At 41.2% G+C, this 13,861-nt stretch overlaps 1 protein-coding gene across 1 annotated transcript in view; it reads right to left on the bottom strand.

The window, feature by feature from the left end:
• Positions 1-12,617, bottom strand: part of LOC144504561 (cell cycle control protein 50A-like) — a 34,127-nt gene extending 21,510 nt beyond the window's left edge. The window contains exons 1-2 of the mRNA XM_078230091.1: positions 12,208-12,617; positions 4,097-4,210 (exon numbers count right to left, since the gene is read on the bottom strand). Coding sequence (XP_078086217.1) covers positions 4,097-4,210; positions 12,208-12,420 — 327 coding nt within the window. The 5' untranslated portion in view covers positions 12,421-12,617. The remainder of the gene's footprint in view (positions 1-4,096; positions 4,211-12,207) is intronic.
• Positions 12,618-13,861: the final 1,244 nt, after the last annotated feature.

Here is a 13,861-nt window from a genome sequence, read left to right as displayed (position 1 = left end):
AGAATGCTGTCTATTATATTTGAGGGGCACAAATATTATAGCAAGAAATACTTACTTTGGTCTCTATTAGTCACAACATAACTAGTACTCAGAGTAATAAAATTACTGTATGCAAGATAACAATAATGGAGAAATTAATGACACTAAAGAACAACACAACCCTAGGACCAGAGTCTCCATCCCACAGTTTTAGAAATAGCTAAGAACATTGGATTATTATAAATAGGGAACTACAAATTTATCTCGATTCAACAACCGTCCTTTAGATTGGAAAATTGTTTATGTTACTTTGCTATTTAAGGTGACAGAAGGAAACCAGGGAATTATAGACCAGTTTACCTAATAGCTTTTGCCTGCAAATTACAGGAGTCAATAATTAAGGACAGGCGTTTCACTCTCATTTTATCAAGGACAGCTTGGAATGGGCAACAAAAAAACATAGCCAACAATGTCTTGCAAGCCATGCTCACATCCCATGAACAGATAAAAAAATAAGGTTACTCAACACCTTGAAAGTTTTAACAGGATCAAAGAGAGCCAGCAAGAGACTGTTAATTCAAGTTGAAGCTCATGGAAATGAAAACAAATTATTGACCTGGTTAAGAAATTGGTAGAGTGACAAGAAACAGATATTAGAGATAATGAGTAGATACTCTTAATTGGCAGCATGTGGCCTTCAGCAAGGATGTGCATTGGGGCCTCAACTATTCACTGTATTCATTGAAAATTTAGCTGATGAAATGGAAAGCACAAGCAATATGGGGATAGTGGGAAAAATGGCCTCAGAAGTAGATGATTGGTTTGAATGGGTCAATGGCCTATTGTAAGCAGTGTCGATGGATGTCTAAAATTGCAAAGCGATATAAATAGATTAAGTGAATGGCAAAATTTTGACAAACAGATTTCAACGTAGGCAAATGTGAAGTCATCTACTTTGAACCTACAAAGGATAGATAGTACAGGGTACTTTCCAAATGGTGAAAAGTTAGAAACAGTGAAAGTCCAAAGGGACTTGGGGGTCTAGGTACATTAATCATTAAAAGAAAATAATCAAAAACGTCAATGGTGATTAGGCCACACCTGGCTTACTAAGCACCGTAGCTTAGGAAGGATAGAGTCATAGAGGTTTACAGCATGGAAACAGGCCCTTTGGCCCAACTTGTTCATGCCGCCCTTTCTTTTTTAAAACCCCTGAGCTAATCCCAATTGCCCGCATTTGGCCCATATCCCTCTATATCCATCGTACCCATGTAACTATCTAAATGCTTTTTAAAAGACAATATTGTACCCGCCTCTACTACTACCTCAACACTTGTTCCAGACACTCACCACCCTCTGTGTGAAACAATTGCCCCTCTGGACACTTTTGTATCTCTCTCCTCTCACTTTAAACCTATGCCCTGTAGTTTTAGACTCTCCTACCTTTGGGAAAAGATATTGACTATCTAGCTGATCTGTACCCCTCATTATTTTATAGACCTCTGTAAGATCACCCCTCAGCCTCCTACACTCCAGAGAAAAAAGAATATACTGGCCTTGGAGAGTGTGCAGCCTTGACTTACTAGAATTATATCTGGACGACAAGGGTTACGGTGCAAGGAGCAATTAAAACAAATAAGGGTTGTATTGCCTGGAATTTAGAAGATCATGAGGTGTTTTGATCAAAGTTTAAGGTACTTGAGAACAAATAGAACAGGTTGGGAAAAGCAAAAATCAAGCCGGACATTTCGGGAGTGAAAATAGAAAACACTTTTTCATGCAAAGGATGGCAGACGTTTGAAAGTCCCTTATGCAAGCAACAAAGAACAAAGAAAATTACAGCACAGGAACAGGCCCTTCGGCCCTCCAAGCCTGCACCGACCATGCTCCCCGACTTAACTAAAACCCCCTAACCTTCCGGGGACCACTTCCCTCTATTCTCATCCTATTCATGTACTTGTCAAGATGCCCCTTAAAAGTCACTACCGTATCTGCTTCCACTACCTCCCCCGGCAATGAGTTCCAGGCACCCTCTACTCTCTGTGTAAAAATTCTGCCTCGTACATCTCCTTTAAACCTTGCCCCTCGCACCTTAAACCTATGCCCCCTAGTAACTGACTCTTCCACCCTGGGAAAAAGCTTCTGACTATCCACTCTGTCCATGCCTCTCATAATCTTGTAGACTTCTATCAAGTCTCCCCCCCAACTTCCGTCGCTCCGGTGAGAACAAACCAAGTTTCTCCAACCTCTCCTCATAGCTAATGCCCTCCATACCATCAGTCATGATAAAGCATTGGCAATCACAATTCTCTCTTCCTTCTTTTCTCAACACACTGCTGTTGGTCAGCTGTTTGCTCTTACTTTTAGAAACCTCCTTCTGTTCTTTATACTGCTTCAATTCCAAATCCAAGCTCAATTCTGATGTCATGATTATAAATTAGTTCTAGTAATGCCTTCAGAGAGCTGGGCAGTATCCGGAGGGTGAAACTTTACATTGAATACAAACTGGCACAAACCACTTTGGATTTGCTTTTCTTCACCAATTCCAACCAATTATTTTGAGTTTCAGAGTCCAAAATGTCAAAACAAAGTGATCTTTTGCAGAAGGTTGAGCTGCTCACAGACATTGTCAAAATGCACCTGCCCCTCTGTACCCCGTTTCAGCTTTTAACGAATGTGTGTATAGCGCCATCCAGAAAAGTCACTTTATCACTGTCCCTTTGCTTGTTGACTGGCCTTAGATCCTCTGTCAGGCAGTCCAACTCCACTTTCAGTTGTGAATGGTATGCCAAAATTACTTCCACAATCTCCAATTGCAAATCTTTCTGTTCCAAGGTAGTTTATCAATTCCTTTGTTCGTTCTGGCTCTTTATTATTTTCTGCATATTCTTTGCCAAACATATACAGCAGATTAACTTCTTTGGTGTCAGGATTTGTTGTAAATTTTGTTTTCGCGATCATTTTGGCAGTCATGCTTCTGTCAAAACCAATCATACTTTTCTTGAACATCAGCTATGAAGACTACTGTTTCTTTGCATATCCATGTCTGTGCAAGCTCTATAGATTCATTCTCCCAGCAGTTCATTTTGAATGGTGGTACCGTTTTATCAAACAGTCTTACTTCACATCATTGTCCTTTTTCTCGCTGCGGTAGTAAATTAATTCTGCTCCTCAATCTCCATCTTGATATCAGATATGATGTCTGATTGAGCTACATTTCTCTTCTCTGCCTTCATCAGTTTCATATGGCACTCATTTGTCCCCATTCATGTCTTCATTATCTGAGATTTGTAACTATCCACCAGCCCTTTGTCGTGTTTGTTCGAGACTTTTGGCTGCTGCGGCTCAGACTGAACAAACGACAGGTTTTTCCTTCTGAATCTGTGCCAACTTGAGTGGATTATGTCTATACGAATATTGCTCAATTGGAACAGAACTTTCTACATCTACATCAGTTAATGCTAGGTCAATTGTTAATTTTTATACTGAGATTGATAAGATATTTTTTGCTAAAGATGCTGAGAGATATGGGGAAAAGATGGCTATGTGGAATTAGATCATAAAGCAGTGATGATCTCATTGAATGATGGAATAGATTCGAAACATTAAATGGCCAATTCCTGTTCCTACAAAGCTCACAATTAAACATGTAAAATTGCACCCCCATTACTTTTAAAACGCTCCAAAACCAGCTGCTAAAAAGTACACATTCGTCTGAAATTATATGCAAAGACTTACCTCCCAACTCTGTGCATCCACCCTGCCTCCACCCCCATCAGACAGGTGCATCCAAACTATCCAAGTCCTGAACCTTTGATGCAGATTGGCATGGTCCAGACTGCTGCTGAGGTTTAATCAGGTAAAACCATACAGCTTACTGCAGAGTACTGATAAGCTTCCAATTACTTGCATGACTACCCTACACATGAGGACAATGGCATGCAGGTATAGCTGGAGCCTACAGAGAAAAATGACAGCCCCCCCAATTCCAGCCCTGCTTCTTCAGGTTCCATTTGAAAATGAGACTGGTTAGTTAATCATCAGCAAGTAGTGCTCCCTGGATATATGAGCCCTGTTCTCATAACTGACCAATTTTACATAGGTAATAAATTCATACCTCAAAAGGTTGATCCAGCTGGAAGTGAACGTCGCACGTACATGTCGTATTCCATGTACCGTTCATAGCACAGGCATTACAGGGGGAATTTGGCTCAATGCCAGTATAATCAATCTGGAAAAACATTTTAAAAATGTGTTAATGTAAAGAAAGGGAAATAGCACAATACCTCAAACATCAACAAAATGGGGGGATAGAAGTGAGACAGTTCTAAAATTATTTACAATTAGACTTCAAAACTGACCCAAAAGCCAAACAACTCACTAAATAAAGAAACTGATGGGCAAATCTAAGGTAACAACCACAACTTTTCTATACTGCATATTTTTGAGGGGCAACTGTAAGCAGAATATCCAAGCTGTGCATAAAATGTAAAATGTTTTACTGTTTAAGTATTAACTGAAAAGTGCCTTCAGCTTGAAGTTTGATCAAATAACATGCTACCACTGCAGTTTCTTATTTAGTTTTTGTATGGCCAGACCCACCTCAAAGTGTACATCCAGTATACTGATCACAGGAGTAGGACACAGTGGGTTTCATTCGCCAAGTCTTCTCTGATGCAAAAGTGGGGCAGGCTGCTGAGCCCAGAAAAACTTAATTCAAGGCAAACTACACTACCCTTACACACCAGCTCTGAACCTGTCTCAGAGTGACAGAGAGCAGGTTGCCATTCCACAATCCCCGACAAAAAAGGAACCAAAAACACCAAAATAAAGCAAGGGATTTGTAGCTTGAGTGAATTAAAAGTCTCAAAACTGTTTGCAAAGCCAAGTAGCTCATATCCATATGACTGGATTTTAGTTGCATTCTCGCTATCACAGTGCATGAAAATAATTTACTGAACACAGTAATACTCAACAATTATCACACTATAATCCACACTTACCTTTCAATTACATAACAGCGTTCACATTTTGAATCAAGAATAGCTCTCACAAATATTACTTCACCTACAATTACAACCTAAAGCAAAATAACTAGTACTGATGAAACTGTGGCCCAATAGAATTGCACAGGATTTGGTGTAAAATGATGATGGTTTCATTCCATTACAAAATTGTAACCTAGTGTTTTTTTTTTACTTCTCTGAATGGTAACAGTCATGGTGAGTGAGTGAATAATGGTGAGCAGTGCCTTCTGACTAAGCAAAATAAGCTCCTATTTTGAAATATTGAAGTTTCCAACTATTCACTAAATTGCCATATGAACAAAACACAAAAAATACTAAACAAAAACCCTTTGCTCAACTGCTCAGTGGATGTGTGCACCAAGCCACCCGGAACAGCATGTTCCTAGGTTGGATCACTGTAGCTGGTTTGTTTTTCTCAGTCAGGGCAATCTCCATTGGTCTCAGCATTCATGAAACAGGAAGGTGAACAAATAATCAGGCTTCTCATTTCTGGCTGTTATCCAGACGAGCATTATCAGCTCATCCAGGGAAATTGATGTACGCCCATTCCAAAGGTCACAATACAGCTTCCCAAAATCGAATCTCCTAATCTCTTGCATTTTGAAGCCAATTTTTTTATTTTAAATCTCTCATTTCACATATAATGCTTGTTTTTCATTTATTCCAAGGTGCGTCTTTATAAGGCACTCCAAGCCAGTAAGATTTTCCATCGTTAACTTGCCATGTCCCTTCAATTTTGAAAGGTAAAGAAGAAATCCAAGTAAAGGACAGATTACAAATATGTTCTATAAAACATAAAAAAGCTGATTTGTGAAGTGGCTTCTTATGTCAGAATTCTCAAAATGATCTACACAACGATTATTATGTATGCAGAGGCTGAAGCCATTATGTACCCAGCAATACTGGACAAACAGTAGAACAGTTAATCGGTTTGTATTGATACCATAAAATGGTGCTGAGGTAATAGCTTCCTGTATGTTTCCAAAATGTGTGCCAAGCTAATTGTTGGCAATTCAATAACAGTCTTGCTATTTAATAAAATTTAGATGATGGAGAGAGCAGAGGGGCTCTCTTGCAAAATCCATTCTGACAGATGTAAAAGGTCTGACTCCTTTCGCTAGTTCCTCTTTCACGGGTGACTTTATTCAAGATGGGTTGCATGTGCATAATTTTCAATGTTCACTTTTTTTGGTTCTTCTATATTTTCAGCAATTTCAACTTCACACTCAACCAGAAAACTACACTACATTTTGCCGAATGGCTAATAATCTGTTCTATTCTCTAGAAAGCGCAGATATTGCATTTTTGTTGTAATCTTGGTTACGCATAATTGTACACCAGAAGTCCTTGATCTGCAGCATTTATATTACATTATTGATGTGACTGCAATAAAAATGAAACAAAGAGAATTTAGAACAGGTGCTCAATGTAGTCTCCATATGTATTCAAAAGTAAAGTTAAAGTTAATTTATTAGTCACAAGTAGGCTTACATTAACACTGCAATGAAGTTACTGTGCAAATCCCCTAGTTGCCACTCTCCGACACCTGTTTGGGTACACTGAGGGAGAATTTAACAAGGCCAATCCACCTAACCAGCACGTCTTTCGGACTGTGGGAGGAAACCGGAGCACCCGGGGGAAGCCCACATAGACACAGAGAGAGCGTGCAGACTCCACACAGACAGTCACCCAAGCTGGGAATCGATCCTGGGTCCCTGGTGCTGTGAGGCAGCAGTGCTAACCACTGTGCTACCATGCCGCCCATATGGTAATGCTAAAGGAGAACCGGTACAGGAAGTGTACAGAAACAAAAGTAAACTGAAACAAATAAAATTTAGAGGGAAGAATTAATATTAATAGGTATAGCACATAAAAGTTGACAGGAATATCAATAACTGAAAGCTGTGGGGCATTGGTCAAAATTTACAGGTGAAAAATATGTACAACTAAATATATAATCATTCTCAGCGCACATTTCCTTATTGGAATAGTACAGGATAGGTAGAACATTGTAGCACATTCTGTCAGCACTTATCAGTTAACTGCATTTACACATGATAAATTCAAATGAGAATACTTCAAACTTTTCAATCTGGTTTGAAGAGTTGCAGAAAATAGGGCCGTGATTTTCAGGGCCCATTCGCTGCAGCCACTAATCCCATTTGGCCACTAACTCTTGTGAGAGGGCCACAACAGGATTTGTGCCAGTGAGAACAACGAACACAATGCTCCTGGGCCCTCCCCGATGACATGTCAAGGTCACGCCTTGATGGGGCATGAACTTTACTTGCTTCAATTTGAATGAATTTAAATCTCATTGCGCGGTTTAATGCTATTGCTTCCGGAAGCAGTGGATGCTCACCCTACCAATGATGTCATGCCAGGGGCATGGAGGTTTGTATAGCCTCCAGGTGGTGAAGGACAATGCTGCCCTCGGAACCACCAGTTTGGCACTGCCAGGGGTGGGACCTTGAGGGAAATCCATTGGGGGGGGGGGGGTTATACCTGCAATGTGGTGGGAGTGGTGCAGGCACTGATGATGGCGAAGATGGGGGAGGGGTCGGATCATCCCGCTGCCTGTGTGGTATTGGGGGGACCCAAACAGTGGTGGGAGGTTGCCGATCTGTGGTCAAGAGTTGGGGGTGTTCCCCTTGTCTGCCAGAGGTCTTGATGTACTGCATGTGGGGGGGGGGGGGGGGAGGGTTTTGCATCTCACTGTACTTTGAGATTTTAATGGGTATCCCAATCCCTGTGGAGCTGGCCTTGCTGACTCTATCGGATCCTGCCGCACCAGAATGACAGCGCATAACATGCCCCCTGCTTTTTTTTTGATGAAGTGTCAAAAGACCTGGAGTGAAAACCTGGCTGCGTTTCTGGGAGGAAACATGCCGGTTTTCAGTCAGAACCTGACACGTTGCCATTTTATTGGAAAATTCCATCCTCAGTTTCTACAACCAATTCACTTCAATATTAAGAAATGCTTATCTTGAAGGGTTGGTGCAAAAATGATTCTTTTCATAAGGATATGTTAACACAGAACCAACACCCTTTAGACTTTACACACAACACTGAACAGGATGACAGAGTGGCACAAACTGGACTGAGGCATGCCTTGAATAAACAGATTAAGAAGTTTAACAACACCAGGTTAAAGAGGGACTTTAACCTGGTGTTGTTAAACTTCTTACTGTGTTTACCCCAGTCCAACGCCGGCATCTCCACATCTTGAATAAACAGAACATTCCATCATTTAGAGCATGCAGAGTTTATTAAACATCCAACTGGATTCATCAAAACATTCCAAGCTTCTCTGCATTTCCTGGAAACTAACTCGTCTTTCTTTCAGTCGAATTAAACTTGGTTAAATTATACTCAAGGCAACCAGTTATAAACTACTCTGGGAATGACCCAAACCTTTCAATTATGGTTGTTCTAATTCCTGCCAACTCTATACAAACACACCAGCTCTTCTGAATAGTATCTGGTGTCTATTTCTCCCAATAGTCCATTCAGAAGGCGTGTGCTCCATCTGCTTAACTGTCACATTCTACCATATATTCATCATTAGTGGTTTTAGGGTAGTGCTCACTGCCTATTTTAAGGTGATAATTATATCAAATCACAACTTATATTTGGGAACAGTGTGGTTTTAGGCTGTATTTTTGTAAACAAACATTTATGAATTACCACTCATCAAGGCAGCGAGAATATGGTTCAGTCGTACCCAAAAGATTTATTAACCCACAATATGTTTGACATTTACTAATCCAGAGGAAGCTACTATTCTGGTGGCTGTCAACATGTTTGCTTGTCTGGCCTCTTAGAGGACTTCTTCTGTCTGATATAGGAAAGCAGTCAAAGATTAAATGATCTGTCATAGTTACTGAGTTCTTTATCCTTGATAGAATCATAGCCCAGAAACACTGGATTCTCCCCATATCCTGAAACTGGTATTTTTAACTGTTACAGACCCCATACATACAAAACAAAATGGGAGCAACATTCACCACAATCTAATGAGCAGCTTGCAGCACAGATTTAAAACCAAAAGAAACAAAAAAATAATCGGGGAAAATTGAAGAGTAACCTCTACAGGATATTAGAAAGTGTAAACAACAAACAGTGGAATTAAACAGCAGTTTCAGCTGGCTTTTCACAATTACTCCAAACTTGTTCCTACCGTCAAAATGGGAGTAGAGACAGAAACGAAAACATTTGTTTAAATTTAGTAAATGCTAATACAAGAAAGATAATATTTTAAAAATAAAATAGGGCAAGGAGGGGAAAAAGGAAAAATTAAAATGTAATGCATCTAAACATTTAAAACAATACATTTAAAACCAAAGAAAAACATTAAAACAAACAAGGGGACAGGAATTTCTCTTGGCCCTCAGGTAGTTGAAAGGCTTACCTCAAACTCACAGCAGGTCATTTGCATGCAATTTAACATGCAGCATTATTTTTTGATAATGCTTCAAACGAAACAACAGCTATAATAAACGATGCTCTTCTTCAGAGTTAACAAGGAGAATTCAATCTGAATTATTGGAGAATCTTACACACAGAACTGTAGAATCCCTTCAGTACCAGAGGCTGCCATTCAGTCCATTGTGTCTGCACCAACTCTACGAAACAGCATCTTACCCAGGCCCGCCCCTCCACCCTATGCCAGTAACCCCACGCATTTACCATGGCTAATCCACCTAATCTACACATTTTGGACACCAAGGGGCAATTTAGCATGGCCCATCCACCTAACCTGCACATCTTTGGACTGTGGAAGGAAACCAGAGCACCCAGAAGAAACCCATGCAGACACGGGGAGAACATGCAAACTCCATATAGTCACCAAAGGGCGGAACTGAACCTGGGTCCCTGGCACTGTGAGGCAACTGTGCTAACCGCTGTGCCACCATGACATCAGTCAGAGAATAGATCCTGAACATTGCATTTAGCTTTCAAGGGCCAACACAAATCATATTCTTTCGTGGGATTATTTCAGAGTTACTCAGAGTACTAAATGTGACCATGAAGACTTCTCAGAACAGCTCCAGGTGAAAGAACCCATGTATTTTTTCTCCCCCCAATTCCTGCACCATATTGCCCTGGGTCTGGGGGCGGGGCGGGGAAGAATATGACACTTGGTTAATGAGGCAATACACTTATTGGAATTTGTCAGTGTCATTACTGATTCTTGGACAATTATGCTCAAAGTAATTAAACCTTCGTCCCTTAAGTTTGGGAGGGAAAGAGGCTGCCGTGTGGCAATTTTCTTTTCATAATGGCATGGCAGTAATTTTCTGTCACGGATCCATGCATATTCACATTATAGGGCATAGAATTCCAATAATTAGTAGCGCTGTATCACACAATTTGGTTCTGAATTCTCAAAGTTTATTTGCAATGCACTTAAATACTGAATGAAGTGTACAATTTGACACCTGATAAATATTTAAATTTATTATTTTGTATTTTATGTGAAATAGATAATTTCCTTCGTATATCAAAATCTACTCAATTTTGTTAATCCATATTATTTTGATTGGTCAGCTAATGCAAACATCTGTTGGTAGGTGGGTGCCTGGCAGAGGCTCATGGGGAAAACTGGAGCATGTGTTGCACATGCAGCTGCCAATGTTTGGTAGCAACAAGACAAGGGGCTTATTGATGAATAAAAGTAATGGACAGTAAGGGAAGTCCAACAACAAAGTTATCATGCTGGAGTGATTATTCCTCTGAGGAATGGATGGGATTGATGGGAGGATAGGGATGGCAACAGCAGGATGGAGATAGCATGGGAGAGTTGGAAGGAACAGGATTGGGATAGCAAGAAGGCGACAATTATTTAATACAACTTATTATTTGAAAGCTATTCTTTGTGCTAAAAATGAAGATTCACTAGATTTGAATGAAAATATTTTAGAAAAGCTGTCAGGTAAGCTAAAAAATATATCGATAAAAAAGACAATGATGCTAAAATACTTCATCCTTCAGAGTTTCTACCCAGTCAAACTATAATGAGTATGCCACCACACACAGACTCAAGGGAGCTGCAGTAATAATGTTGCTATGAAACTCAAATTCTAAACAAAGACTGTCACGGAACAAAATCAGAATTATTACTGTTGCAATAAAGATACTAACCCAACTGCAAATGTTTTGCAGGTCTCTGTTAGCATGAAGATTATTGAATTCAGTATCTACGTAGATTACTGCTAACAATAGGATATGGGGTTAATATCTCTTCCAGATTACAAAAATGTGGAAGTGAATTTGAATCAGAGGCAACAATCTATCTCTGGAGGTAGCCTTTCCTTGCCCACCCATCGTAAATTTGAAGATAATCCTGGCATCCCAAATGCTGACCGCTAGTCCTCTATATAGTACACCTTACCCTTACCGATTTGCTTTATTGATCTTACTAACAAGGTGCAAAAAAGGCCAAAATAAAGGGATATAAATTGATACAGTAAAACAATAAAACATGTATAGTTTGTAAATATGTATGTATATATACACATATATGTGAGGTGTGGGGAGAATCTTTCTGATTCAGATTGTTCCTGAAGGCGATTCTATAAAGGAAACATCTTCCAAAATGGATCCCAAATAGATTCAAGCTCTCCAATCTAATTATTGGTCCCGAAGGATAGATTGAAAGTGCTCACAATCAACCCTTTAATATGCAGCATAATTTACACAGATTACAGTCTGCGTAAAGAAGGCCGAATTCAGAAGCAGGGTGTCACCCAGCACTGGCTAAAAACGATCCCAATCGTAATTGAAGAAACATATTATTCGATGTAATACATTTCAATATTCTGTGCCTAGTTTACAGTATATGGGCCGTCAATATAATTCAAGATTTTAATTCTGGGGCAAAACAGCATTCCCTCCAAAAATCACATGCCAGTAGAATGTCATTTGGCAGATCGATTTGGCATCTCGGGTTGCCCTGCACGATTTTGTATTCGAGGGTGGAATATCACAACTTTACTACTGATAAACTACTATATAGAAATATATACATCTGGCAAAAAAACATTTAAAAAGCATTTGCTACCACCAACAAGTGGATACTGGGGTGAATCCCACATTAAGCAATAATATGAGGGCAGAATTAGGTTAACAACTGGTGCTCTTCCTCCTCTGAGCCTCCCCTCAGCCCCCAGCCGGACAGAGCTGCCGCCGAGGGCCTTACCTCAAACTCTTTAATGTTGTTGGAGGTGACGAAGAGGCCGATGCCAATGGGGATGAAGATGATGCCTATGATGAAGAAGGCCGGCAGCACGGTGCCCGCGGTGAGGATGGGCTGCCAGGCGGGCAGGCGCTGCTGCTTGAACGCCGTGTTGTCCGGTTTCCTGCTCTTGTGCTGCTCACCCTCATCGTCTTTGGGAGAATAATTAGTCGCCATTTCGGCTCGGAGTCCCCCCCTCCCCCGCAGTCACAGCGAGTGGAGGAAAGTCAGGCTCTCCGCCTCACACACACACCCTAAACCCAGGCCAATCCCCCACCTCAGGGCCCACTCGGCCTCAGCCCCGAGAATCCGGAAACCCAAACCCGACCGCGAACGCAGTGACGTCAGCAAGCGACGTTGTCGCAGCGCTGCGTGACTGACGTCATTGCGACGTCACGTGAGGGACGACATGAACGCGCCATGACGTTTGACAGTCGGCGCTGCTCTGTTTCCATGACTACCGCAGACTTGCTGTGAGAGTAATTTAATATCAAACATTGGGTCAACAGAACTATAATGAATTGTTCGGACACACAGCTTAGATTCCGGAGCAGCACTGGGACATTACCGTTCCGAGGTAAATGACATTTAGTACTGGAATATACAATTGAAGTTGAAGCAGGAAGGGATTTAGAGTAAGAGCAATCCTGGCGTTGAACACCTGGAATCTCAATGAGGAGCAACAAGGCAGAGTCCTCAATTATATTACTTTTACATAGAACTGTACAGAATGTAAAACGCTGACACAGGCCACACAGTAAGAAGTCTCACAACACCAGGTTAAAGTCCAACAGGTTTATTTGGTAGCACAAACTTTCAGAGCGTTTCTCCTTCTTCAGGTGAGCGAAGAGTTGTGTTCACAAACAGGACATACATAGACACAGACTCAATTTACAAGATAATGGTTGGAATGCGAGTCTTTACAGGTAATCAAGTCTTTACAGGTACAGACAATGTGTGTGGAGAGAGGGTTAAGCACAGAGGTTAAAGAGATGTGAATTGTCTCAAGCCAGGACAGTTAGTGAGATTTTGCAAGCCCAGGGGTTACAGATAGTGTGACATGAACCCAAGATCCCGGTTGAGGCCATCCTCTTGTGTGTGGAACTTGGCTATCAGTTTTTGCTCAGCGATTCTGCATTGTCATGTGTCGTGAAGGCTGCCTTGGAGAACGACTTGGACGGCCTCAACCAGGATCTTGGGTTCATGTCACTGATGCGCTATCAATAAGGCGAAAGACTACCGATATGCCAATATAAGTGTAGGCTTTTATTCACAACAGAATCAGGAGCAGATCCCAACAAATAACCGACCTGGACTGAACAAGGGGGAGGAGACAGCCACCTTTATACTAGGTGCTGAGGGGAGGAACCAAACTGGAAGGGGATGTGTCCAGGTATGACAAACACACACAACGGTGGTCCATATAGGACAAAGGCACAACTGAGGTCCACCACATTCACCCCTTCCTTTTAAAAAAACAACACGGGGGTGAAGCGGAAACAATATCACAAGTCCAGACGAACCGGTGGCTTCATCCGTCGTCGCGATCGTCGTAGTGCAGGTCGCAGAGTCGTCCGAGCAGGGAGCGATGTCGGCCCAGGCTCCGTACAGTGAGCGT

The sequence above is a fragment of the Mustelus asterias genome, chromosome 15 (assembly GCF_964213995.1).
Source record: "Mustelus asterias chromosome 15, sMusAst1.hap1.1, whole genome shotgun sequence".
Lineage (NCBI taxonomy): Eukaryota > Metazoa > Chordata > Chondrichthyes > Carcharhiniformes > Triakidae > Mustelus > Mustelus asterias.
The sequence above is the reverse complement of the archived record's forward strand: the minus strand, read 5'-3'. Positions and strand labels throughout refer to the sequence as shown.